Source organism: Anser cygnoides, chromosome 15, assembly GCF_040182565.1.
Source record: "Anser cygnoides isolate HZ-2024a breed goose chromosome 15, Taihu_goose_T2T_genome, whole genome shotgun sequence".
NCBI lineage: Eukaryota > Metazoa > Chordata > Aves > Anseriformes > Anatidae > Anser > Anser cygnoides.
The window spans coordinates 8803581-8828858 of record NC_089887.1 but is presented as its reverse complement, the minus strand read 5'-3'; the positions used below and the strand labels follow the sequence as shown (position 1 = coordinate 8828858).

The 25278-nt window shown below is 38.8% G+C and overlaps 1 protein-coding gene across 4 annotated transcripts in view; it reads left to right on the top strand.

Annotated features, from left to right (window-relative positions):
* Window positions 1–24758, top strand: part of TMC5 (transmembrane channel like 5) — a 28080-nt gene extending 3322 nt beyond the window's left edge. For 2 of the 4 annotated variants that reach the window (XM_013177174.3, XM_013177176.3), the window contains exons 2-22: window positions 4929–5090; window positions 5641–5840; window positions 6248–6352; window positions 8925–9024; window positions 9632–9722; window positions 10044–10292; window positions 11507–11658; window positions 12185–12329; window positions 12911–13066; window positions 13638–13804; window positions 14453–14531; window positions 14898–14995; window positions 16718–16813; window positions 17402–17477; window positions 18793–18926; window positions 19819–19992; window positions 21174–21252; window positions 21578–21670; window positions 23313–23411; window positions 23692–23737; window positions 24305–24758. In XM_013177174.3, coding sequence (XP_013032628.3) covers window positions 5017–5090; window positions 5641–5840; window positions 6248–6352; window positions 8925–9024; window positions 9632–9722; window positions 10044–10292; window positions 11507–11658; window positions 12185–12329; window positions 12911–13066; window positions 13638–13804; window positions 14453–14531; window positions 14898–14995; window positions 16718–16813; window positions 17402–17477; window positions 18793–18926; window positions 19819–19992; window positions 21174–21252; window positions 21578–21670; window positions 23313–23411; window positions 23692–23737; window positions 24305–24399 — 2508 coding nt within the window. In that variant the 5' untranslated portion in view covers window positions 4929–5016 and the 3' untranslated portion in view covers window positions 24400–24758. The remainder of the gene's footprint in view (window positions 1–4928; window positions 5091–5640; window positions 5841–6247; window positions 6353–8924; window positions 9025–9631; window positions 9723–10043; window positions 10293–11506; window positions 11659–12184; window positions 12330–12910; window positions 13067–13637; window positions 13805–14452; window positions 14532–14897; window positions 14996–16717; window positions 16814–17401; window positions 17478–18792; window positions 18927–19818; window positions 19993–21173; window positions 21253–21577; window positions 21671–23312; window positions 23412–23691; window positions 23738–24304) is intronic. The other 2 variants (XM_048060401.2, XM_013177177.3) reach the window with 2 other exon arrangements.
* The last annotated feature ends 520 nt before the right edge of the window (window positions 24759–25278 follow it).

Sequence of the window (25278 nt, the reverse complement as noted above, 5' to 3'; positions counted from 1 at the left end):
ACCACAGATGATAGAATTAGATTAACTTGCAAACAAAACAAAACAGGATGAAAACGTTGTAGTGTTACTATATTTTGGGGTAGGAAGAAATAACAAGAAGAATACTAAATGGGAAGGACAAGGCAACCCAGTGAGCAGGTAAAAAATGGATATACAGCAGATAAGAAGCTGAGCTCATCGGGCTGAAGCTGTAGCTGGAAACATTGGGAGCAATAAGCTGACAGCAGAGATAGTCCAGCAGTAGGATGTCCCCATGTCAGACAGACACTGTTCTGTCTGCTCCTGCCAGCCTGCCCAGCCTCTCTGCGCCCTGCTCCCTCCCATCAAGAAGAGATGGAGGGGACAAAGAGAATGGGATCTGTATTCTGGTAGGGAGCGTTGAACTGTAGGACTAGGAAATACCTGCCTTTGTGAGCTTGAAGTTCAACAAGGTGTTGGGAGAGGTAACAGCGTTGTGACAGTAATGGTAATGCTGTCACCCTTCCCTTCCCATTTTTCTTACCTGTAATTTGACTATGCAGTGGTAAACAAACGAGTCTTTGCTGCTACCACATCTCTTTCACTGGGAAAATCTTTTGTAGCTGAGGCGTGGTTTGCATTACTGAAACTGACCGAAAGTCTACCATAATAAAGCTCTGTTATTGTCTGTTGTGACCACAACAAAAACACAATGGAAAGCCAGTAAGAGGTGGCACCTGTCAGTGCCGACCGGGTACTTTTGCAATATGCATAAAAGCTAACCTTCACTTCCCTGTATAATTCACACTTATTTCGTTGCTAATAGGTCAATTTAAGATCTGGTTTTCTCAAATGGAGTGCTTGTTTAGCTCACAGGCTCTTTAGATTTCTGAGAGACTTCCTAGTTTGTTGCAGCTGCCTTGAAACTGTTGGGGTAGAGATGGTGGAAGAGTAGTGGTTAGTACCAGACCTTTGTTACTGATGCAACATGTAATCTAATTTTAACTCCAGTCTGACTCTCAAGCTTACTTTTCACTTCCAGAAATCAATCTGATACTCAGTTTGAAGCTGTGTGGAACACGTTAGACAGGAGAGGGGTTCATGAATAAAAATAACATATATAATGGGGAAGTACTGTTCAGTCCTAGCTTACAAAATTAAAAGATCTTTATGCTAAAGGAACACATTCCACCATATGAATCATTTTTTCCATGAATTCTATTCCCTTCATTCATCACTGTTAGGTAAACTATGATGTAGTTCCGCAACTTACCGTTTGCATTTGTCTACAAGATTTGCACAAGTAGAATTTACTTTATGTAATTCTTGTTATTGAGAGATTACAGGTAAATGACTCGAAGGTGTAGATGGCTTTCCTGAAACTTGATACCAGGACAAAGTGTAGTTAGCAAGACAGTCACGTTTGTTTGATTAATATTCTAAAAGAGGATTAGTTCCTATAGCAGTGAATTACCCAAACAGGAATAGGTGAAAGTAACCTGGAATATTTTGTCATGGTTGTTGGTTTGTGACGTGAAAGCAGTTATTTTTTTCTGGGAATCGATCCAGAAGCGCAAGTTTGCATTGCTTGGAGTTTCCTGTTCTCTATCATTACAGAGTGTGTTGAATGATTTAAGCGGAAAGCACCCATTCTCCACCTATCCTGTACCTTACTTACATATCTTTGATTCTTAAGCCCACTGACCTTAAACCGTTCTGTTCTCCAGAGGGAGAGCACAAGATTTGTTTAGTTGTTTGCCAAAGTACAAAATGTCATCCAAAAAATAGATGCCACCCTGAAAAGGTTTGTCAAGCTCCTGCTTTCTTTCCTTGATACATAACCTTTGTTCTCCAGCTATTTTATTTATTTTTTTTTCCTTCTGGAAAATAATTTTTTCAAGGGGAACCTAAGTCTAAACCTCATAGCTGTTCCTGGAGCTATGGTTTACTGGATCCAGCCATAGGTCAAAGAGAAGGAGATGATTTAGCTTCAGTATTACGTGCTTCTGGTTCCTTCCAACAAGCTACACCTGATCAGAAATTTATAAACTGCCAGCATATCGAACCACAAACCAAACCAATAATGTATGTACCTGATTTGATAGGAAAAGTTTCTCATGGTCTTTGGGCGTGGGATGGAGGAAGAGGGTGGATTGGTGTGCTGTGTGTACACCCTCTCTGTGCTACCTGTGTAACCCTGGCATGCCACTTGTACACCCTTAGCATGCATGCACACACACACCTCCATCCCACTCTGCAGCACAGTGTGCACCAGATATCACAATAATCTTTGGGAAAGTACAGCCTCAGACAAAAAACTTGGATTATGCATGTTCTCGCTTGCTCTAAATGCCATTCAAGGTTTAGGATCTAATATTCTCAGCTAGCAAGAGAAAAATCTCTAGTTTTTGCAGGAGCAAACTGCAAAAATTTGAATGTCTCAGCATACGTGGGGAATTTATTTAAAATCCTCTAAGCTTCAGGAGTGCAGAAAAAACAGTGTGTTGTTTCACGTGCTGGATTCCTTCTTAGACTGTAAATGTCTCTGTGGGTTTTTGCAGAAATCTTGGCATAAAGTGCATCTTTTAACTCAAAGTAAACAAAGTGGATAATGATGGAGCCCATGGACTGTCTGTCTTGGGCTTATTTGGGTGTTTTTGCAAGCCTAAGGTCTAGAGGTCTTCAAAAGGAGTAAGAGAAAGAAGTAAAGGATGTATTTTTTAGTCATGCTGATCTGTTTCCTCTGGTTGGGTGCATTTTAGTGGGCTGGTTGGTGTAGCTGGGTGATGCTTACTACCAGAACAGAGCGCTTCTGGGTAGTGCTGGTTCTACAGATCCTACGTTTATCTGTCTGAATGTTTGATCTCTCTACAGTTTGAATGAAGACCAGGCAAGTTGATGAGCTGGTTAGATCTGTGCTCAACTCTCCAGCTGCCTTGCTGGCAGGCTTCCCAGCTTTCCGGATGGCTGAAACCGAGAGTTTGGCTTCCTGGGAAACCAGTGTATTTTGGGGCACTCTTCAAAGAGAGTTGTCTGAGAGAGTTGTCTCAGAATTTTCTTCCTCTCAGGAAGGCATCTTTTCTTAGTTAGCTTTCCATTACAGTTTGAAATGCTAAATGTTCTTAGAGAGGGAAATTTAGTTTTCCAGGCAAATTCTTGCAGAAGGCCATCATTATCTTCTTCAAAAATTGTATTTCTGTGCTTTTTGATGGAGTGTAAGGACAGAACATGCTAATTCCTGAATAGTTTGTGTAAAACTCCATATATATTGTATAGTTTGTATAAAACTCCATATATATTGTAAGCTAGCTCTCAAAAGCTCATCAGGGGCTAAGTGGTTTTCTGTCAAAGAAAGCTTAGCTCTCAGGACATTAAAACTTGCCATGACTTTTCATGTAAGACTCTTACATTTCCTGGAGTGATTGTTGGTTTTCTTTGGGGATAGGGGGAGGAGACTCTGCTTGTTACTTGCCTGGTTACATGTGAATCTCACCCTGTCTCAGTAGGTTTTTGCCTGAAAAATACAAGTTTCACCAAGGGAAGGCTGTGTTTACAGTTTCTTGTTGGCAGGGATCAAAGTCCATTATTTACAGAAGCCAAGGGTGATAGAGCACATACCAATTGCCTGGTGTGCTTTTTTTTTTTTTTTAACTGAATATTTGCTGAAGATGTGGACATCATTAAAACATGCTGCATCATGATATAATGAAAGCGTAGACAATTTTCTAATTACAATGTAAGAATCAATAATCTATGTTTACAGGCAGATCTCTTTGCAAGTCATTGTGCAAAACCTGGACAATGTTTTACAAATGTATGTCACACAGCATAATTTTAGAGTATCTGCCAAAATCCTTAGGTGTGTAAATGACACGACAGTAATTTAAGAGTTAGGGTTTTGACAAGCCTTCAAAAGCCTTAAAAAGACACTACAATTATCCATTTGGAAGATACTTTTCTTCATGTGATACTTTCTTTACTGCACTAGAAATTAGAAGTGAGAACCACTGAAGACAGAAAAGCTGTTTGAGAGGGTAATGTTAAATGAGATTCAGCTTTACATTTCTAGGAGTGGAGCTGAGATTAAAGCATGCCCTCTGATAGATTTTGCCAGACATGTCCTTTGGTTTTATTTTATTTTTCTTCCCTGTTGTTGGATATCTTTCCAGCTATCAAACTTGGCATGACACCTTTAAGAGGAAATGCTAAAAATTGCTTCTTTTTCATTTTTTTTTTGAGTATGACTTCTGAATAATTTCAAGAATTGCTTGTTTAATATGGATTCTGTCTTTAATTTGAATATGAGGTTCTCCTTTTGCTAGCTTAACTGCATACTCCCATTCTTGTAAATAAAGTTAAACTCTGAACAAGTCTGGTTTGTTTAATGGTAAAGTGGAACACTCTGTAAGAAATAAAGCTAAGAATGAAACTATTTACAAGATCAATACATTAAGTCATTAGAAGAGCCCTCATTACGAATGGTTCTCTAAATAATGTCAGCTCTGTACACAACATTAATCCAATGTGTCCTGTGTTCACAACTAAGGCTTAGAGGTGCTGCTGCTAGGAGGGAAGTGGGCAGAGTTCACCTGCTCTTTGGTTTTTGGAGTCACAGTGATCAGAGAAAAATTGTATGTCTGGCTTTTCCTGTATGAAGAAGAAAGAGAATTTTTATCCTTAATGTTTCAACATGTTTTTACTTGTCTGTCAATGCTGGGGAAACATGCTCAAGTTCCTTAGTTTTTTGTAGAGATAGCTATAGAAAAATAGTTCTCATTTTACCTGCAACTTCTCGTGGACCCTAATTTCTCAATGGTAAGTAGAATAAAATCAGAGAACAAAATTAGAACCATTTCCCATTTATATTGTTTCATGTTACTTGTTGGAAGAGTGATATAATCTAACTATTGTGCTAAAATGAACTTCCTTTCTTTCCATTTCATATGTATATGCATCTGTTTTGTAATTAGGTCTAAAATCCGTCTTGTCATGAACATATTACTGAAGCAGCAGAGACAAAAATAAGGAAGATTTCTTCCCTCAAACCACAGACTCATCATGTCTTATTATTACAATGAAGCTTTTGAAAATCCCGACTACCGCTTCTCAGAGACACTGGAAATTGATAGAAAGTGAGTTTATTTAATTCTGTTGTTGTGACTGTGCCATAAGAAATGCAATTATTTATGTGCAGGGGAAACTTTTTTCCAGAGTTTTGATTTGTGAAGTTCTTTTAATCCCTCCTTTTTGCTTGCATTCTCAGGCACAATTTTTTAAAGCTGTCATCAGGAAGGTGGCATTTGAGAGAAATGGCTTGCTTGCTTTTTACATGTTCATAATTTATCAGTTAAATTTATTTTAGGATTCATGGCATAGATATCATGGATATTTTTTAGTTCCAGTAATTTTCACAGTGTGTTATAATCTTGCATGTCCTCTCATTTTCCAAGCACTTACTCCTGTTTAGGCAGAATCCATGCTAATTTCCAGTGGAGAAAGTTTTAGTCTTTCTAATTCAGTTGACGACGAAACCCGAGTTATGACGTTGAAGTTCTAAATACAAAATACCTCTTAGTATCTGAGTTTGTACTCAGATTTAATGATAAGAGGTAACAATTTTTTAGGGATATCTATTGAAAGGTTTTATGGCACTCAGGTTTTTCCTTTTTATTGCTCACACAGCAGGAGATCTCAAAGGAATCTGTTATCTCACCAAAACCCCTATGATTCTTCACCATATGGTAGCTACAGAGAGCCCAATGGAAGAAGAGAGAATTACTCTCCAGCCATACCAATGGCCTCTGTGAGACATGACTCTGAATACAGAGAAAGTTTTCCAAGAGCTGATGTCCAAAGCAGAAGTCCATATGGAAAATTCTATGGTATGTAATTTCTCCTATCAAAAATTTATATGAACACTGAAACAAATTATGGCTCACTCTGTCCTGAGGGAGTCCTGTAGCTCCAGAAGGCTCAACTGTCTGCATATATTTGTACTTGGTGGCAGTGTTTTTGTTTCTTTTTTTTTTTTTTTTCCCTAGAAAGGAGTTCTGATAATATATTAACAAGTAACTATTGTAGTAACAGATTGGTAAATACTGGCTTTTATGGAGTGCATGATTCATTGAACAGTAGGATATACATAGTAAAGAGGGAGAATTTTTTTTAATAGGATATACTTCCATATTTGTAGTAGAACTGTATTTGGTCAAAAGGCCTGATATTGTGTGTGTGTAAATAATCCATAGCAGCACATGTCTTTCTGTATAATTCTGATTCCCTTCAACAGATAATCGTTCCTTTGAGCCTGAGCCAGAATGGGCATACAGCCCACCTTCTCCCTTCCATCCGTTGGATGGCCCCTATGCTTCCAGTTTTTCCAATGTATCAGAAGGTAAGATACAAGGATTGTGGTGAATCAGAATACTGAACGTTAGTCTCACCCTCCATGAAATAATGAAAATTATAAAAGCCTTCTTGTTCGGGTATGAAGATTTTCACATAATGAAAGGAATCAGAACACACAAATTCTATTTTACTATCCTACATCACTGTAGCTGAATTTTTCAATATCTTTCTGAAAGTGATGATCTTTGTTCCTTGAGGAATGAAAGCTGTAATACCTACCCATTTCAACTCAAACTCATGGTAAGTGGGTCAACATAAAAAATAAAACAAACCCCAACTTATACAGTTATCTGAAAAGGTTAATTGGAGAAGGAAATAAGGGGAGGATAGGATGCATTTTTTGAGACTGTTTTTAGTGAATTTGTCTCTCTGTTGTCTAAAAGTAAATTCTGGACTATAACAGTAATTCGAGATTTATGTTCATTAAAATATAGGTGGACTGAAATAGTACAATTTGAGTTCCCTTTTAGCCTAGCATAGCAGTTTATTGTTCATTTTCTGGGTAGGAACTGTTCTTCCCATATCCTGTAATCTTATTGTTACAGTCAGTTTGGTTCCTGCCTGCTGCTTCTGGAATGTAACTAAGAGTTCTTTTCTGCAATTGTAACCTAGATGCATTGAAAGAACCATTTTTCTGTGCTCTCGTAGTGAGAAATTTTTATTTTTTCCTCTTTTCATCATAGGAACATGGTCTTTAATTTGAGATCTGATTTGGCAAAATCATGTTTGTATTAAGGTGTAACAAATTTTATTGGTATTTTATTGTCTTGCTCTGTAACTGACCATAGAGATAGGATATTTCCAAACATAGCTTTTTCCATAGCTTTTAATACCTGGTAGGAAGGAGAGTGTGCATTTCCAACATAATCAACTAGAGGTTAAATGTGTAGGTGCTGAAAGTTCAAGAAGTACCTCCACAAGGAGATACAGTTGCTTTTCTTTTTCTGATTCGTTTTAGTAGCTACAAAGGAAGTTGGCTTAAAGTAAAAATGACAGTAACATCAGGACACCTTTAGACCCAAATAGTAAATCCAGTTGGGGGCCTGCAACATGTGCATCAACTAGCAGAATCTTCAGTCAGTTGGGGCCTTCCAAACTAGCGGGTTGAGCTCAAAAGGGGGGTGTAACGTTGAGCAGATTGGCCGTTAGCTTACTGGGGGGACAAAGTAAGGAAAGCTGTGGCTAAACTCATTGGCATCATAGCTGGAAGATAGATGCATTTAAGGAATAAAGTTTGAATAGTTGGATGAAAGAAGCTTGACATATGGAATACCTTGAGAACAGCTGCAATTTGGCCCCAGGGAAATGGAAGCTGATACATATATTCAGCATGATTGAATGTGATTCTGAAACAATCTCTCAGTCAGGAGAAGGATTTTGAAAGAGAGGAGGTGTCTCCTAGGAAGAAAACCTTCAATAATCAATGTGGACGTTTATGAATGGGTTAGATGAGACAGTTTTCTGTGACAGCTGAAGACTGGGCTCAATACCATTTTTTCCAGTGTGTACCTGAAAAATTGCATGCAATCATCAGGCGTGACCAGGGAACATGTGAGAGGGAGAGTGTACATTTGCATGTAGGTAGAGAGATTGAAGAGTATATTTTTAAGTTCTTTCTGTGAAAGTCAAATTGTCCTAAGACAATTTTGCCTAGGAGCATCCTGGCTTATTAGACAGTGTATGTTATTTAGCTAACTTTATTCAGAAGAGAAATAGAAGGCCATCTGAAGAGATCTTCATGACATTTTCCACCCCGTCTGAAACAGACCCAGTGTGCAAAGAAGGTAGGAGTTTAGAGAAGTGGTTTAATATTAAATAACATCTTGCACAAGGAAGGTTTAGTTGGCACTGTTCTTGGTTTATCATCAGAATTGCGTGTACAGTCTTTCTGTGGTTATGAGAGCAACTTGTTTTTTCGTTAATGCTAATACTTCAACTTTTATACTCCAGTAGCACACTAAAGTCCCATGATAAATGAAGCACAGTGCAGTGTGATTTTTTTTGGCTAAAGTTTAGCTTTTCTTTTTACAATTTATTAGGATATGTTTGACCAGCTAATGAATTGTCTTCACTCACTGTATGTATGGAATTAGCATCAAATTCCAGCCATGTGAAAACAAGCTGATTGCCAAGTAATACCTTACTATCTATTTCATACAAACATCAACTAAGATTATAGAATAAATAACACAAAAGTCTAGCTTTCAAATCATTACGTAGTGTCTTAGAAATGTAACTATCAAATGATGATCAGCAATAGACCAGAACCTTGGAGTTTGTTAGCATTGTGTCCTCCTTTATATTACAGCTCCTTGTATTAACATTAAATAAACAGTAGATGAGTAACACTTATTTTTTAACATTCAGTATTGTGCTATTTCCATACATCTGTATTAGGGTACTGGTAAGGATACTCTGAGCAGTATCATTAAGTCTCAGAACCTGCCACATGTTAGTGGCAGTGAAAGTGGGGAATGTTATTATATCAATTTCAGATTTTTAATAAAAACTACTGTTTAATCATCCCAAAATTTGGATTTTTCATGTTTTTTGTGCAGAAGAAAAGTTAGTTGAAAATCTTGCAAGTATGTCCACTCGTGAAAGGATTAAAGCAATCCAGAAAATGCCAGAGACCATGAAAAAAAAGAGAGAAATCAGGTAAAAATAGAAGTTTATCTGTTTAGCTTTACAAGCAGTATAATGTTGACATCTAGTTATCAAGCATAGGTTGCCATCTGCTCAGCTTGAGTTTGTCACTTTGAGTATGAAAGAACTGAAAATACTTTTTTGTTCACTTTTTAAAAGTTAACATCTTGCGAGGAAAAATAATTTAAAGATGTTTCAACGTCCTTTCTGTGAGTGAGAAAATCTCTTCTGTAATATAAAATGAAACAGCAAGGCAATGCCTTTCAGCATGCAGGAAGACTTGTGATTATTATTCAAAGGGAACTTGGATGTTGGCCATTACAAATGAAGAACAGACCACATGATCTCAGCCATCATTTTGTCTAGTTACATATATTTATTTAATATATGTGAATATATATATATATTTTCCATCAATGAGTTAGTGGAGGGGCTAGGATATGCTGTCATAACTCAACTTGTAATGGACAAGAGCTATGGTGTCAGCTAATGCAAAAACAACCATTAGAACTGTCTCCACATTCATGAGCACATGTGTTTGCAGCAGCTTCTTTAGCTTCTTGTTTTAATTACAACCTGTACTATAATGCTTGTCACCCTCTGCCCTGCTCTTCCTCAGGAATAATGTTCTGAAAGAAATAACAGAAAAATCAGGGAGACGTGGTACTCAACTTGACTGCTGTACACAGTGTCTGCGCAGAACAGAAGTGGTAAGTGTCAGACACTTCCGTGAGTCACAATCAAGTAAACCACTACAACTGCAGTGTTATTACCGTCTCCAGAAGTATTTAGCAGCTTGCTTTCTTACTTACCAAAGAACCAATTCATTGCTGCAGTGTTCATTAGTAATGACTTGCATTATGGTAGCCATTAAGAACACCAGTTCAGCATCTTACGGTGCATGTAGTGGGGGAAATATGTTCTTATCATCAAAATGGAGCTGTAAAAATGTGAGTCTGTATTATGTGAATTTGAGCCCTGTGTAAGACTGCTTGCTGAGGTTCATCTCTCTCATATCTTTTGTACTTTAGTCATTTCGACGATTTAGAAACAGCTTGTCAGAACATTTTCACCAACTGTGGTTATGGCACAAGACTCTGAAGATCATTGGTGGCGAGTTTGGAACAAGTGTTCTTTCGTATTTTATTTTCTTGAAGTGGCTGCTAAGTTTCAACATCTTCTCATTCCTCATAAACTTCAGTTTCATCACAGTGCCTCAGTTTATTGCAGCAGAACCAAATAACCTTTCATTCACGGGTCTGGAGCTGCTCACTGGAGCTGTAAGTATGTAACAATGGATTTATGTTATTACTCTGCAACAGATCTACTTTAAAAATCATGACAAAGTAAAAAAGCAATTATTTCTTCTTAAGAGATTGAGTTAGATGTTTATATGACTAGAAATGATAGTTAGTATGTATTTGAAATAAAAAGAAACTACAACAAACATTAACCCAGGGTGGAACTCATTCTGAGGAATGTGTCTTACTGCAAATGATTGCTGTGTTCAGCTATATATCAAGATTTTTTCATTGTTCTTCTAGAAAGGAGTGGAAGTCAGGCCTTCTGGAGGCGGATACAATAGTCTTTAGCAGAACGTTTTTCCCATGCTGATTTTCCTTTAAAAATACAGTGCAGATTTCAGTATATGTTTCTGTGAGTTTTGCTTATTTCTAAAGCTTTATTCTTCCAAGGAGGGCACAGATCTTTGTGTGGCAACCCACCAACTTTAGTGTGCCCTGTAGACAGGAGGATCTTTTCACTATGCGGAGATCTTTATATTCAGGGAATAAAATCCCAGGATATTTATAAACAAAAATTTTGCACTGCTCTAAGTTTAGTAGTATTCATCAGCTACTTGATCTGAGAAGACTTACTCTTTTTTCTGTCTTTGACAGTTGTAAAAATTGTGTCAATTTTATTGTTGTTGAAGGATTTCTCTGGTTAATAAACATCATTCTGCTCTTGCTAATGCTCTTTTTCAAAGGAAAGGTGTCCACCCTTTCTTTCTAAAATTGGGTTTTAAAGTGCTGTATTTTATAGTAACATTGTTTAATTTTGCAAAGTACAGTCACCATTGCAGGAGGTCAGCTGTGATGTAATAACTCACGTATTGAATGTCACATGCTTCCTCCTTGGTTCCTTTGCAGTTGTTACAATTTGGCAGTTCAGAACACTGCTCCGAAGAAATAAATGATTAATGCTTTCCCTCTTCAGGAATTTTCAGAGAAGAGCAAGTCCTGAAAGCATATTGAATGCTCACAATCATCCCAAATGATGCAAGTCATTTATATACCTCTAAAAGTTCTCAAAAATATGGAAGTTTATAGCTGATAGAATGAAAACAGGGTTCAATTTTCACAAATTTAATCACACCTGATTTTACAGCTGGGAATGGGACAGCTCCCACATCTGAATTGTGCTTCAGGTGATGGTACTTCTCTCTACATGCAGGTACTAGCAAATATTCTGAATGATGTCCATATATTTTCAGGGTTATTTTCAACAAACAGTACTCTACTATGGCTTTTACACCAATGCTACAATCAGTAAAACGGAGAATGGTGCATCTTACAACATGCAGCTGGCCTATATTTTTACTGTTGGAATATATTTTGTCATCTGTTTGCTTATCTTGTTGTTCAGGTAAACTAATCATATATTCTTATTTCATTTATATTAGCCAAAAAAATATGTAAATGTCTGGCAGTGATAATTACCTGAGTGTGTTTCTGTAAGTCCTTATTTCCAGGTCTCAGGTTTAAGCAGAAGATTCTGCTCAAAAGACAGTCTCATACACCAAACTTTTATTAGGCGAAGGAAGAATAACTGCAGAATAGTGAGGGCCATGCAGGTGAATCCCAGCTCAAAGCAATTTACAGCATGATCTCCCTTTTAACATATGATATTGACATGGCCTTCTAATAGCAATGAAGTAAAGATTGTCAGCAACAACTGGGAGAAAGAAGTGTGAGAGTTTTCTCTTACGTTAAGATCTATTTTCCGTGCCTTCTTATGTGAGATGCTCTGACATAGGTCCGCTAGCCAAGGGAAGGGATGGAAGAACTGAAAAATTCACACACACACACACACACACACACACCCTTTTACTGTTGCGAAAACTTGATCTATTTCCCCATTATGCATCTCAATTTTGTTGTTGTTGTTGCAGCATGGCAAAATCCTTCTGCAGGAACTTCATTAACCCTCAAACATACTCTGGAAATGCTAGCAAACTTCTCTGCACTTGGGACTTCAATGTAACTAATGAAAAAGCTGTTAAGCTGAAACAAAAGAATCTCAGCACACAAGTAAAGGTACAAAATCCAGGAGATGCAAAAAGGTGCAAAGATGCATAACTAGCATGCTTGGGTCACTCTGCCAGAATGTATGCACAAATAAGCCTCCAGAACAGTGACTCAGGCACGCTAGTCATGTTTCTAATAAACTTAAGTTTTCCTGGCTGTTAAGTTTCATTTGATTTGAACTTCTGGAGTTGTCGTAGCTACTTGTTTTTCTTTTTTCTTTAAGCTACATATAAATATTTATATCCTTTTGTTCTACTGAATAAATGCTTTTGTTCTACTGAATGCATCTCTATGACTATTAAATATATGCTAGAATATTGCTTTTTTTTTTCTTTTCCTTTTTGCAGTTTAAATATTTTGTCGACAAAAAGCAGACTTATGATATTAAATGTTAAATTAGCATAACTGTTGAGAGAAACAACTTTTAGGACAGGAACACAAAATTGGCCATTTAATTTTCCCAGGATATTACTGCGCTGATCTTCTAGAGAAAAAAATCTTTTATTCAGTCTCTCAAGTAGTTACTTGAAACAGGTTTTCCTTTATGCTGCTGACTAAGCAATTCTTCATTAACATTTGTTTCCGTGCAGGAAGGCCTCACTGATGTAAACAAGGAAGTTCAAAATTTTTCTGTAACAGAGAGACTTGTTCATATTCTTCTTCATCTCGGTGCCTGGGCTGCTTCCCTGGGAATAGCAGTGGCTGCTTGTTCCGGTGTTTACTTCCTCTCCATTAATAATCTAGAGGTAAGGACAGACTTTGCAGCCTGTTTTTGGAGACGTATTTTTCCACATGTGTGTCTTTCTTACACAAAATGCAAGCTGTGGTCTGTTCGCTACTAGGGACAGTAGGAAAGCATGGGTGTTGTTTCTGCCAATACACACACACGTTCTGCTGTACCTAAAAAGCTGGTTTGCAAAGACTCACACTACTGGGGATTACGGCAAGACTGTAGGACCTGAGGGATCTGAGCAAATGTCCCACTTCATCCCAGCAGTTGCATGCCTGGACCCGCGTCCAGCTTAGAGAGAGTGCAGCTGGTGGCCTTGAAAGAAAGTGCAAGAAGAAGCCTCATCAAGGACTGCCTCTCCTTTGCCCTGGAACAACTTTTAAGCTGGGGCTTCCATCTGTGGTCCCATGTAACACAGTGGAAAGGGAGGGTCATTGTGCTGCTGGATATGGACCAGTAAAACATGGTAGCCTCTAATCAGAGAACATTCAGAGATGTGTGTCAGGTGTGTGGGCACAACTTGTGGCAGCATTTCAGCAAAGGTTCTAAGTTTGGGGTTGGTTCTTTTTGTTTTTCTTCTCTCAAAGCTGTTTATTGAAGGGCATGAAAATGACCTGGAGAGCCAAGCTGCCATGTTGGTGCTACCAATTGTTGCATCTCTCCTCAATGTGCTCATCCCATTCTTCTACTCATGGCTTGGACACCTGGAGAAATTTCAGAATCCCAGAAATAGGACATATGTCACTATTGCCAGGTATTTTTTGCTCCCTCCTCTTAGTGTTTTTTGCCTGAAGATGGCTGACTCATCTTTTTACTGCAAGCTATGTCTGGATGGTGTGGTGGGCAGTAGGGAGGTATGGAGCACATGAATTCATCTTCTCCAAAGGTTTCTGCACACTCTTCCCTCCCTGTTCTGTTTGCCTTCTGTGAGTCTTCCGGAGTGTTCTCTGCATGAGGACAGGGTACCCCTCCCAGTTAGGAACACTGTGACTCTGGGCTTGGCTTTGTTTGTAGCTCCCACAGATACCTAGTGGGCTGCGGACCTCCTGGGGAAAGGAAGGGAAGTGGAGAGAGGAGTGAGCAGGTCTAACTTTGCTACGGGTGCCTGGAATTAACACTACATTACCACCAGTGCCCCTCAGGCCTTCCTCTCTTGTGGAGCACACACACCCATGTCCAGTAGCATGTTTAGGCCTGTGTCAAGGTCGTCACACCTGGCTTCACTTCTGCCAGGACAATAGAGTAACATGGCACCAGAGCTCCTGTTAGTCCTGGCACTGTGCAGCGCTATTGTTGGTGTGTAAGAAAGTAGTAACATGACCAATGGCCATCCTACCATTGTTCCTTCCTGTGAGCTTACACAGCAGTTGTCAGTGCAGTTACTGGTACTTTTTCTTTGTAGAAACATCATCCTGAAAATATCGATTATTGGAATACTGTGCTACTACTGGCTTGACATTGTGGCGGAATCGAAGTCCCAGGTAAAATTTCAAAAGTATGCATCTTTGACCCATGATAACTCATTCGGAACCACTTTGGTAATAGGCCTGCTTCAGCAAAGAGAAGTACATAGAGTCCTTTGGACAGCTGAATTTCCCACCCCAGCATTTCTTTATTAGAATCTCTAGAGAAATGAACTGTATGAGAATGAGTAACCCGATTTGAGTCTCAGCTGGTTTGCAGCATTCTTCAATGAGAGGTCAACTGTGACTAGTTAGGGTGCCAGCAAGTCTTTGATCCATAGCCCTGATTTCAGATGCCCAAGCATTTGCATTTGGGAATGTTAGAATCATGTAATTTTTTACTTCAGATATGTTTGCTTATTTATTTATTTCTACCTCTTAAAGTGCTGGGAAACACTGATTGGCCAAGATATCTATCGTCTTATTCTGGTTGACTTCATATTTTGTTTGCTTGGCTCTTTCTTTGGAGAATTTTTACGAAGGTGAGTACAATGTTTCTAATCTTGTTTTTATTCATTAGCCAAAGACATAGTTCTTTTGGTTGGTTGCTTGCATGCTTTTTCCCCTCCAGTGTGAGAAAAGGAGAGGTCCAACAGGATTATGTCTGGGATACAACTGAAGCTTTCTCAGTTCTCTCTACCAGGCATGGTAGCTGGGTATGTGCCTTGGGTATATCCCAGCTCCTTCTTAGGAGAGGTCACAGTGTGTACTGTTCTACTCTCCCAGTGTGTCCTTGTTCTCTCTGGAGATGGAAACACAGGCAGGGAGGAGTCACACTGTACTCCAGTAGGTCTCCTTAACAGGTGCCAAATGACCAGGTGTCTCAAGCAGAAAACCCTGCTTTTCTGCATGCACACAGATGCATTGCTGGCTTTTCTTGGTATGTCCCTCTGTAAATGTTTTTTCTTTTAGTTATCACACTCTACAGAGTGCATGCAAGTTTAAAATCTCATTTTAATCAGTCTTATTAAGGATGTAATATGACTCCCAAGTGTAGAGGTCTGTAGTGTGGTATGTGAGAGAGTATTTTTAACTGAAAGTAAGCTCAGCTAAACATGTAAAAAAAAAATTCATTTAATTCTGTAATCTGTTGCATGTCCCTTCCTACTGCTAAACATTATTTACGACTACAGCAATAGAGTACTAAATGCTTGCCACCTCTATAGAACATTTAGGGATCCTGGCTATATATAGGAGATCCTTATGATTGTTTGCCCTTCGCATGTGATGAGAACAAGATTGGTTTACAAGTTAGGACTTTGGCTTTTGTGTCGAATCAACACAAAGCAATGTTGAGAAGCCCTTGAAGACTTTCCCTTCACAGCTCTTGTCAGTGTACTTTAATCCTCCGGTGTTATCATTCTGTTTAGACAGAAAACCACCTCCCCACAAAAAGGCACAGTACTAAAACCGCGTCATCAGCCATTATGAATGTTCCCCACTGAGCTGTGTGCAAGCATCAGACTTACAGCCATAAAAGGTTAAAAGTACAAGTACATTTGATTACTTGCATGTCTTCAGAGTAACTGGAACTCAGCCCTGAAACGTTGATGATGCAGCTGATCAGGTGGTACCCAGACCTTTACTCAAGGCAAGGTGGGACAGTAACCAAAATCCTCCCTGTTCTTGCTACAGAAAGCAGAAACTGAATCTTCCCAGCTCAGGAAAAAAATAAGTGATAAAATGAGATTACTGGTCCTCAGGAGGAATCCTTGGGGTACTTGCTTACCTGTGTGTCTCAGTTACCTGCCACCTTGGTTAGTTTAAAGTAGAATATGCTTTAGGATATGTTGCAAATGTCAGGTTAGAAGATTCATTTTTTTTTTGATTAAAGCTGAGAATTTTCAGGAGGCGGGAACTGGAAAGCTGTTAGGTTTTTGTAATGAGGTAAACTGTCATTTCAACTGTTAAATCATAAGCGTAAGCATACTTTTCTGATATAGTTATAAATCCTTTTTTTTCTTTTGGTCTTTTTTTTGTCTTGCATTAAAAATATTCTAAGTCTTTCTTACTCCTGCTGTGTGTTATGGGAATTCGCTTTTGCCAGATTCTTCTGTTTCATTTTGATGTGCTGTCTAATCAACAAGCTGTGGCTGCTTTGTGTGACGTGGTTAATGGAACCCCTGAATAACCTGTCAGTGATGCATTCAGGAGGTCATTTGCAGAGGTTTTTACCATTTAACAAATGCTATTTTTTTTTCCAGAATTATTGGAACTACAGTCTGTGTAAGCCTGGGAGTGCCAGAATTTGATATTGCACGAAATGTTTTAGATTTGATCTATGCACAGACTTTGACCTGGTAAGTGGTAAGTTTACAGCTAAAACTTTGTTTGCATGTAGGAATACCATGGAACATCCCGATTCAAACATTTATGGGTGCTTTGCATCATGAAAGAAAGTGTAGGATAAGTGAGAGATGATATATATTAAGTACTTTTGTAAGGATTGTGACTCATCAGTTCTGTGACTGAAATTATTACTCGCATAATTACAGTAATTTAGATTGTGGTCCCTGGTCTGGGAAAAAACTGTAAAAGGAATATCCAAAAGTTTTGTTTTAATCCCCACTGGAATAGTGTTCCTGTTGAAATAATCTCAGTGTTAAATACCAGAAAAGCTGCCTTATTTCCTCCTTATTTCTGAGAATGAGTGCAGTACTCCAATTATGAGTTTTGCAGATGTGTACACAGATGTGTACATTTAAAGTTGCATGTTTTTAAAGGCTAACTTACTGTTACAGGATCACTATTAATATAATTACACATTTGCAAATAGCCAAACACTAACTGTATATGAAGATAGTCTGATGCTTTCTATTTTTGGTGCACTGAGCACTGTGTAGTGTATAGTGAAGATGTAATTTTTTCTTATAAATCTTTTCTGTTAGGATTGGTATTCTCTTCTCACCTCTGCTGCCTGGTATCCAGATGATATCATTTTTTATAGTATTTTACACGAAAAAGGTAACAAGCTTTACATGTGTTCATCATACAGTACCATGCCATTTACACTGCTTGAAATACGGGCAGGATTTATTGGGTCAAAGTGCTGGGTTTGTCTGGACGCTCTGGTTTTGTGCCCAGGGGAGCAGTTTGGTTGGTTTTGTTGTTGTTGCTTTGTTATTGTTTTGTTGTTGTTGGTTGGTTGGTTAAAGAAACAACATTTGGATGCACACCTTTGAATTGCAAACCTGTAAAACTTGAGAGGGGAGAAGTGTGAAAGCATAGGAATTAGAAAGGAGAAAGAATAAAGGACTAAAATTAAAGCCTAGAGAACTAATGGTATGTGCATTTCATATGCATAATGCATATGAACTGTACGTTAACTAAGTGCATGTGCCAATATAGACAGTCATGCTATTGCTGTGATTTTGGATTCTCTTTCTGTTCCCCAGCAACCTGTTTACTCCCCCCGAGTTATCTAGGTCTAAGTGGGGTGATTCAGCTAAATATCATGGTGGAAATTCTTCTTTTCAGAGTTCTTTGTCTCAGCAGTGTGATTAGACAACAGATTCCTTGTTAGGTGACTGAACAGTTTGTAGCGTTGAATGCAGAATAACAAAGCTAGAAGCACCAATTCAAACTTCCCTGTATCATATCACAGAACCACTTGGTTTGGAAGGGACCTTAAAGCCCATCCAGTTCAACCCCCCTGCCACCCACTAGACCAGGCTGCCCAAATCCCATCCAGTCTGGCCTCAAACACCCCCAGGGATGGGGCATCCACAGCTTCTCTGGGCAGCCTGTGCCAGTGCCTCACCACCCTCTGAGTGAAGAATTTCCCCCTAATCTCAAATCCAAATTTCCCCTCTTTTAGTTTAAAACCATTCCCCCTTGTCCTATCGCTGTCTGCCTATGTAAAAAGTTGTTCTCCATCTTTTTTATAAGCCCCCTTTATGTACTGAAAGGCTGCGATGAGGTCTGCCTGGAGCCTTCTCTTCTTCAAGCTGAACATCCCCAGCTCTCTCAGCATTTCAGGTGCTCCAGCCCTTTGATCACCATGAACATTGGGTTCATGTGTGCTGCAAAACCAAACTACCCAATGGAGTCTTGTAGAATCCATCAGAAACTCACGTTGCCTCTTAGTATTTGAAAGACTATACTCTTTTTCTAAAACTACACTATATCTATCAAGTTCTTATAGTAGAAGTCCTTGGAAACTTTTGATAGATGCTATTCCAGCAATTGCTTCCAACAATTTCAGTAGTATTGACTTAAATCCATTTAAAGTGATAAGTAACACTGTTCTGAGAATGAGTATATTTTCATCTCTTAAAAGGTCAGCCTAATGAAGAATTGCCAACCCCCTCGCCAAGTCTGGAGAGCAGCTCAGATGACAACGTTCTTCATGTTCCTGCTGTTTTTCCCTTCCCTCATTGGAGTCCTGTCTGTCATTGCAGTTACTGTCTGGAGGTAGGGAAGAGCACTGACATTCAGTTCCACTATGTTATGCTGTGACCTTATACCAGGCAGAAGAATCTGCATTGTTCTGTAGACAGATTTGTATTAATTGCTAAAGGAGGGTTTCAAATGTTCATGAGATGTTTTGTATTCTGAAAACATGCTCTGAAAGTTTGCAAAAAAAAATGGTTAATGCAGAACTTGTCCCACAAGAAAGTGGGAGGGGAAACTTTGTTGCCTTCAAGTTTTAGTATTCTATTTAAATGTCAGAGAAAATTCTTTGATTCGTCCTTTCCTTCTCCTGAAAAATTTCTGTGACCCAGCCTGTTCCTGGGATTAAATGTTATAGGCCATACCAGGCCTATTAAATGTTATAGGCCATGACTGTCTAGATTAGTTCAATTTCAAAGCAAATAATATTTTCCTCTTTCTGTCTATCTGAAAATGTTAATTTTTGCTAAGGAAACTACCTTAGTTCACCACAGCTTGTTGTTACTGAAAGTTTGCAGTGACTCATGTCCTGGAAGGCAAGGTGGGATGATGGTTCCTTTACACATCTTTTGTGCAACTTGGGAAATTCAGATTTTCAAATTGCTATAGGCTGTGCTACACTGATTGACTTGTTACATTTAGGTCAAGGTTATGTACACAGGTTGGTGCAGATCCATTGCGGCAGGGTGTCTTAGATCTCTGGCTGCAGTAGTCTCAGGGGGACATTGGGGTGGCATTTTAAGGTGTGGGAGTTGACCCAAGTGAAAAATCAGACATAAATGATGGAAGTTCCCTGAGGCTCCAAAGAGGACGGAGGGCTATATCAAACTAACAAGCATCTTCATCAACAAAGTGTTTAACTAAATCATGTTAGTAAATGAAGCTTTAAATAGTTGTTTTCTCACACTTTCAGGTTAAAACCTTCAGAAGAATGTGGTCCTTTCAGAGGTTTGTCTTCTATGTTTGCAGCAGTCTCTGAGTGGATAAAAATACTGGAAAATTACACTGGCTCAAAATGGGTAGTGTGGATCTACAACAACTTAATTACAAGTGAACTTTTCTTCTTCATCCTCTCCATCATTTTCCTGTAAGTATCTGTTGATGAAAAGCACTTGAAAAGGACCTGAAGTGGAAAAACCTGGCTATGTCATAGCCATTCTCCATAACAGAGTTGCAAAGTACATTCTAGAGCATCAGAAATGATTAATAAATAGGAACATCATGTCTTTGAAGTACATAAATAAGTTATAAAATCTATTCCTTTTATGTTAGGATGCCAAAGCTCTTTGCAAACCAGCTTCATTCTAACTATAGAATATGCTGCTTTCAATTGAATGCTTTTAGTTTAGTGATGCCTAGGCTTCCAGATCTTAATACCACTGGCTTACTTAGCTTTAGGAACATCAGCAAATGGGAACATGCTGCGTACAGTTGGCAGGTGAAATTGCTTTTTTCATTAGTGTATAAATCAGTAGGGAAAGAGAAATCATTCACAAGCACAGGTAGTACAGGCTAGATCTCTACTAGAACCTTGGGCAATATAAAAAGTGGAGGTTCAGAAGGTGTTTTCTTTGTCTTTTCTGACTGTGGGGTACTGTGGTGAAGGGCATGGTGGTACACAAGTGGCACGTTAAAGTGAGCACACTATTTCGGGACATGCTAATACGTATGTTGCCGTCTACATCCAGCTAATCTCAGGTAAATTCACATAGTGTCTTCCTGACTGAAATGAATTATATTGGCAAAACCTGCATGTGCATCTTTAAGGTATTTGCCTGCTGGTAGGGTTTGAAGTTGTAGCTGTGCTACTTGCTATTTCCATCATAGCCTGTGCACATGTAACAGCCCAAACCTGTTCGCATTAAACAAGCTCCCAGCCATTCTAGTGGAACCAGAATTGGCCTGAAAACAATAAGTGTTCAGTGTTGTGATTTAATGTCCATGAATGTGTCTAAGCAAATGACACAAAATTGGTTAAGAACATTAGGTTCATGTTTGTTATCTTAAATGCAACTTGTATTGTTTACTTACGTTAATTGTACCTCTCATCTTGAGTAAGTCTGTAAACCTTTGGGTCTTTTCCAAGAGAAAGCAATTTCATGTTTGCCGTTTGATATACAATTATATACATACAGACATATACATGTGTATATTATTAAATTTCTAGTGGACAAAATGAACAAGATAACTTTCTGTTTAAGCAGTGACTAGGAGGAAATACACACGGGTATGAGTGTTCATCTGTTGCACTTTATTTATTTTTTTTAGAATTATTACTTATCTTTACTGGCAAATAATAGAAGGAAGAAAGACCATGGTCAAGCTCTTACGTAATCAAATTGTTAATGTAAGTTCATCTTTCAGCTTTATCTTGTTTAAAGTTTGGCTTCCTTGTTGATTTTCTCATACTTCTGTTATGCAATTGTAATCTGCTTCTCCTATAACAATGCAGAGGAGGGTGGAAGCCCTTCTGCATGTCAGTTGCAGGGAAACTTACAAATAGAGTTGTTGCAAAAAATTTTTACTTCCAAGCTGTGCTGCTGCAGCTCCCTTCATAGACTGATTAAATAGGAATCTTAATGAGTATTCTGGTCAATGGTTACTCACAGACCTTGAGCCTCCCTTAATGATTACTCCATTCCAGCTAATGATAAAGAATTTCTTGACCACAGGAAGGAAAAGATAAAATGTTTTTACTTCGAAAACTCCATTTACTACAGAGGGCAAAACAAAATCCATCTGTACCAAGAGGACGAGACCAGCAGGTCAGTTTCGTAGTTCAGATACTCCTGTTTCAATTACATGCTCATTACGATTCTATGGGATTTCTCTAGTCTTGCAAATAGGATGTCATTTTCAGCTATGTCTGTGTTTAAAACTTCACCTAAATTGCTTGCTTGCTAGTTAGCTCCAGCCAGCAAAAGGATACCTGGGAAATTCCCTACTTGCTCCAGAGAGGAATTTAACTTGGGAGGATGTAGAAGGTCCTTCCCCTCACCAAATATTATTTATGATTATGAAACTGCAAGAAAACATTTCTAATCTAGGTGTAGTGATGGTCAGAAAAGGGTTCAGCCACACTTAAACCTTGCCTAGACTAAGAAGGAAGCTGCATTCCTCCACTGACTCTAGATTTCCTTACAGGTTTATGTTTTGTGTCCTCCTCACCCACCTTTGCAGACGAGTTAAACTGAGTGCCCTGATCTAACCTGATTTTAAATCCCACACAACATCAATAGACATCTAACATCTTTAAATTAAATTTATTTTTCAAGTCAGTGGTGCTTGCTGAACCATCAGATTAGTGTACATGTAGGTGCTGTGTAGTGTTTTCATTTAGGCTGAGTGAAAACTCTTTGACCTACATACTTGGGCAACAAAAGGGTTTGTTAGGCCCAAATAAGTACCTGTCCCATGGAGAACAGCTTGTCATCTGCAGTTGCTGCTTTGCTCTTTGCCACTTCTCATTGCCATTTTAGAGATTTGAAGTAAGATAAGACCATTTTTTTTCTTCTCCACCTGTTCATTCAGGTTAGTTCCTAGTAAGTAGGTCTGGATGTCACTGTCTGCTCCACACTCTTCCCTGGCATGTACTCACCTGCCACAATCTCATATAATTGGCACTAAGTTACAAGCACCTTTGTCCTCACAGTTATCCTGCCTCCCCAGGCTTCCCTTCCCCTAAAAGAGAAAGGAAACAAGCTAACATAACTGCAATAACAATCAAAAATACCAAAACAAAAGTAGTCTCTTCAAGGCAGGAAGCTCCATGTATCATTTTTGGCATCATAGAGAGACCGGGCTCCTTTGCACAGCATCCAGTATTATGTCCCAGCACTGTATTTGCTCTATTGTGCACAACTGTATCTGCTTCTGTTCCATCTAGTTATTTGTGAATAAAGAAATATAAAGTATTCTAATAACAGCTAAATCACCTGCATAACTCTTAAGGTGTCAAAGAAGCCAGTCCGAGAAAGAGAGGTGTTACCAGCAATAGTGTCTAAAAACAAGAGTCTGAAAAGGAAAAACTGAAATTTCATTTCTGTGTGGGTGGCAAACCGTGAACACCTAGGTCCTTTTTATCTCAGATCCTTCCCCACCCCTCCCATTTATAAAATCGGGGTTGTGACGTTATCTGACTAGGTGATAATCTAACAAAAAGTACTGTGCAGTTTGCAAAGCACTAAGGCTGCATCTCTGTGTCACTATGAGATGGAGTCCTGGGCTGCACAAAGGACAGTGCCTCGGAACTCAGGCAGGCCCTGGTACAAGTGTGCCAGGTTGCCTTTTGGCTTCTAAACATCTCCCAAAACCACGGGTAATAGATGTGGATGTGGGTACTGACCATAAGGCCAGGACTGGAAGACATAATATATTACTGCTAATGTCAAATATAATGTCTTTCAGGGAAGAGCTTCATACCACCCATCCATGCAACGTGCCCAGCAAGAGCCAAACTACCCAGGCAGGACATTTGACAGAAATCAAAACGCATCCTACAATGAGGTGAGATAGTCAAAGAAGGAAGTCTCTGCTTGTTTTCCCTATATAGACAGTGGGCGTACGTTGGACAAAGAGGACAGACAGTACTGTATGTGTAGAGATCATTTTAAAAGATTGAAGAGATGAAAATATGTAATCAGAATAGGTGTTGGCATATTTATGTTCATAATCCTGCTTGAGATCTGGAGAGAATGATTTTGTTACAGGAAATGCATAATTAAATACAATAATGAGCACACGAGGGAAACACTGACTTAAATCTACTTGTGAATTTTGTTTCCAGTATCCCTATTCTGCTGGCATCTTGAAGGGGACTGGCTTCCCACCTGGTAAGCAACAAATGCTAAGCACTGAGAAAGTAACTCTCGTCAGCTCAGCTCAGTAAAAATGTTTGATTTAGTATAGACACAGCATAAAACAGATTGAGGTAACAGACAGACTTTTAGCACCCTGTATAAAGAGAAAACAAAGACTCTTGTTTCTGGGGCCAACGCTTGCTGTTGGTAGCTTATTGTTAGCTTGCTGCAATGTTGGGTGGAGACTTCTGAAGGCTGATCTCAAGGTTCAGTATACCTGAGTTGAATTTCTTTGGGTAAATGAGACATTTTGTCTTATGGGACCAGCTGTAGGAAAGAATATTGTGTCATATTAAATGAGTACTTAACCACTTCAGAAGTGGTTATTAACAACATAGAGGCCTTAGCACATTGTACATCCAGAATAAAACACCTACGGAAGCCTGCCTGGCAGCTTGAACCATTCCTGCTTCATACAAACATGTTCCTTCATTCTAAATATTTGACAGATGAGACTTAAAAAGCATGGGGCTTTCTAATACAGGACAGCTGTTGTACCCACATCAACACAGTTAACATTACTTCTCTTGTGAAAAATAGATTTGGAGACATCCCAGCCCAGCAGCAGCCCAGGGGTGTCCGAAGCAGTGGCACTTGCTCTACGTGCCAGACAAGCAGCACAATGGGAAGATTAAGAAGACGATGTAGATTTCCAACTGCGAGCAGGCAGAATCAGTGGTGAATGTTGTCGTTGATGTTCTGCAGAAAACAATACTGATTCACATTAAGGACTGAAAGAACCACTTTTTCCTCCCCAAATGGAAGAAAAATTGGAGACTGCAAAATGCATCCTCCCGGCAGTTTATTGTAAGACAGGGAACGCACTGCATGTTTGGTTTGGTTTTGTAGTGAAATTCTGGTGATAATATGGCCAAGCCTGGAGGAAGTCTTTATCTTGTTTCAGTAAGGGTCACCCCACAGCTAGTCATTTGTTGTTGACTAAATGTAAGAAAATTTGTGCCTGATTTTAAGTAAAAGCTTTGATCTAAAACTATTTTTGTGTGTTAGATTGTTTGAACAGCTTTTTATCTGATCTAAACCAAAGGTAGAGTATCAGTCAAATAAAAAGAAAATAAAACTAAGGTGCAGTTGTTTTGAATGACTGAGACGTTGTAATAGCTGTAGACTAACTTGTATGAATGACCGTAAAGCTTTTATTCCCTCTTCACAGCCATTTTTACAGGGTTTATTTCACTCAAAACCAGCTTGATGAATTCTATTTTTTAAGAATGACTTCTTATCAAACATCTCACCTGTGTAAAACAACATTGTGAACAAAAAAGTTTGTGACCTCTGTTCCAGTAAAGAAGGGATTGGAAGTAACACAACAGGGACTTTTTTTTTTTAATCACGTGACTTTGAGACATTCAGTGCAGCTGCTTTTTACTCATAGCCCCAACTCTGCTATGATGATAAATCTTAGCTTTTTTTTTTTTTTTAGCTTTGGTTTGTTTTGTTTTGCCTGGTTTATTCCTCCCTAGCTGCTTTGGACATAAAAATGCCAAGGAAAGAGA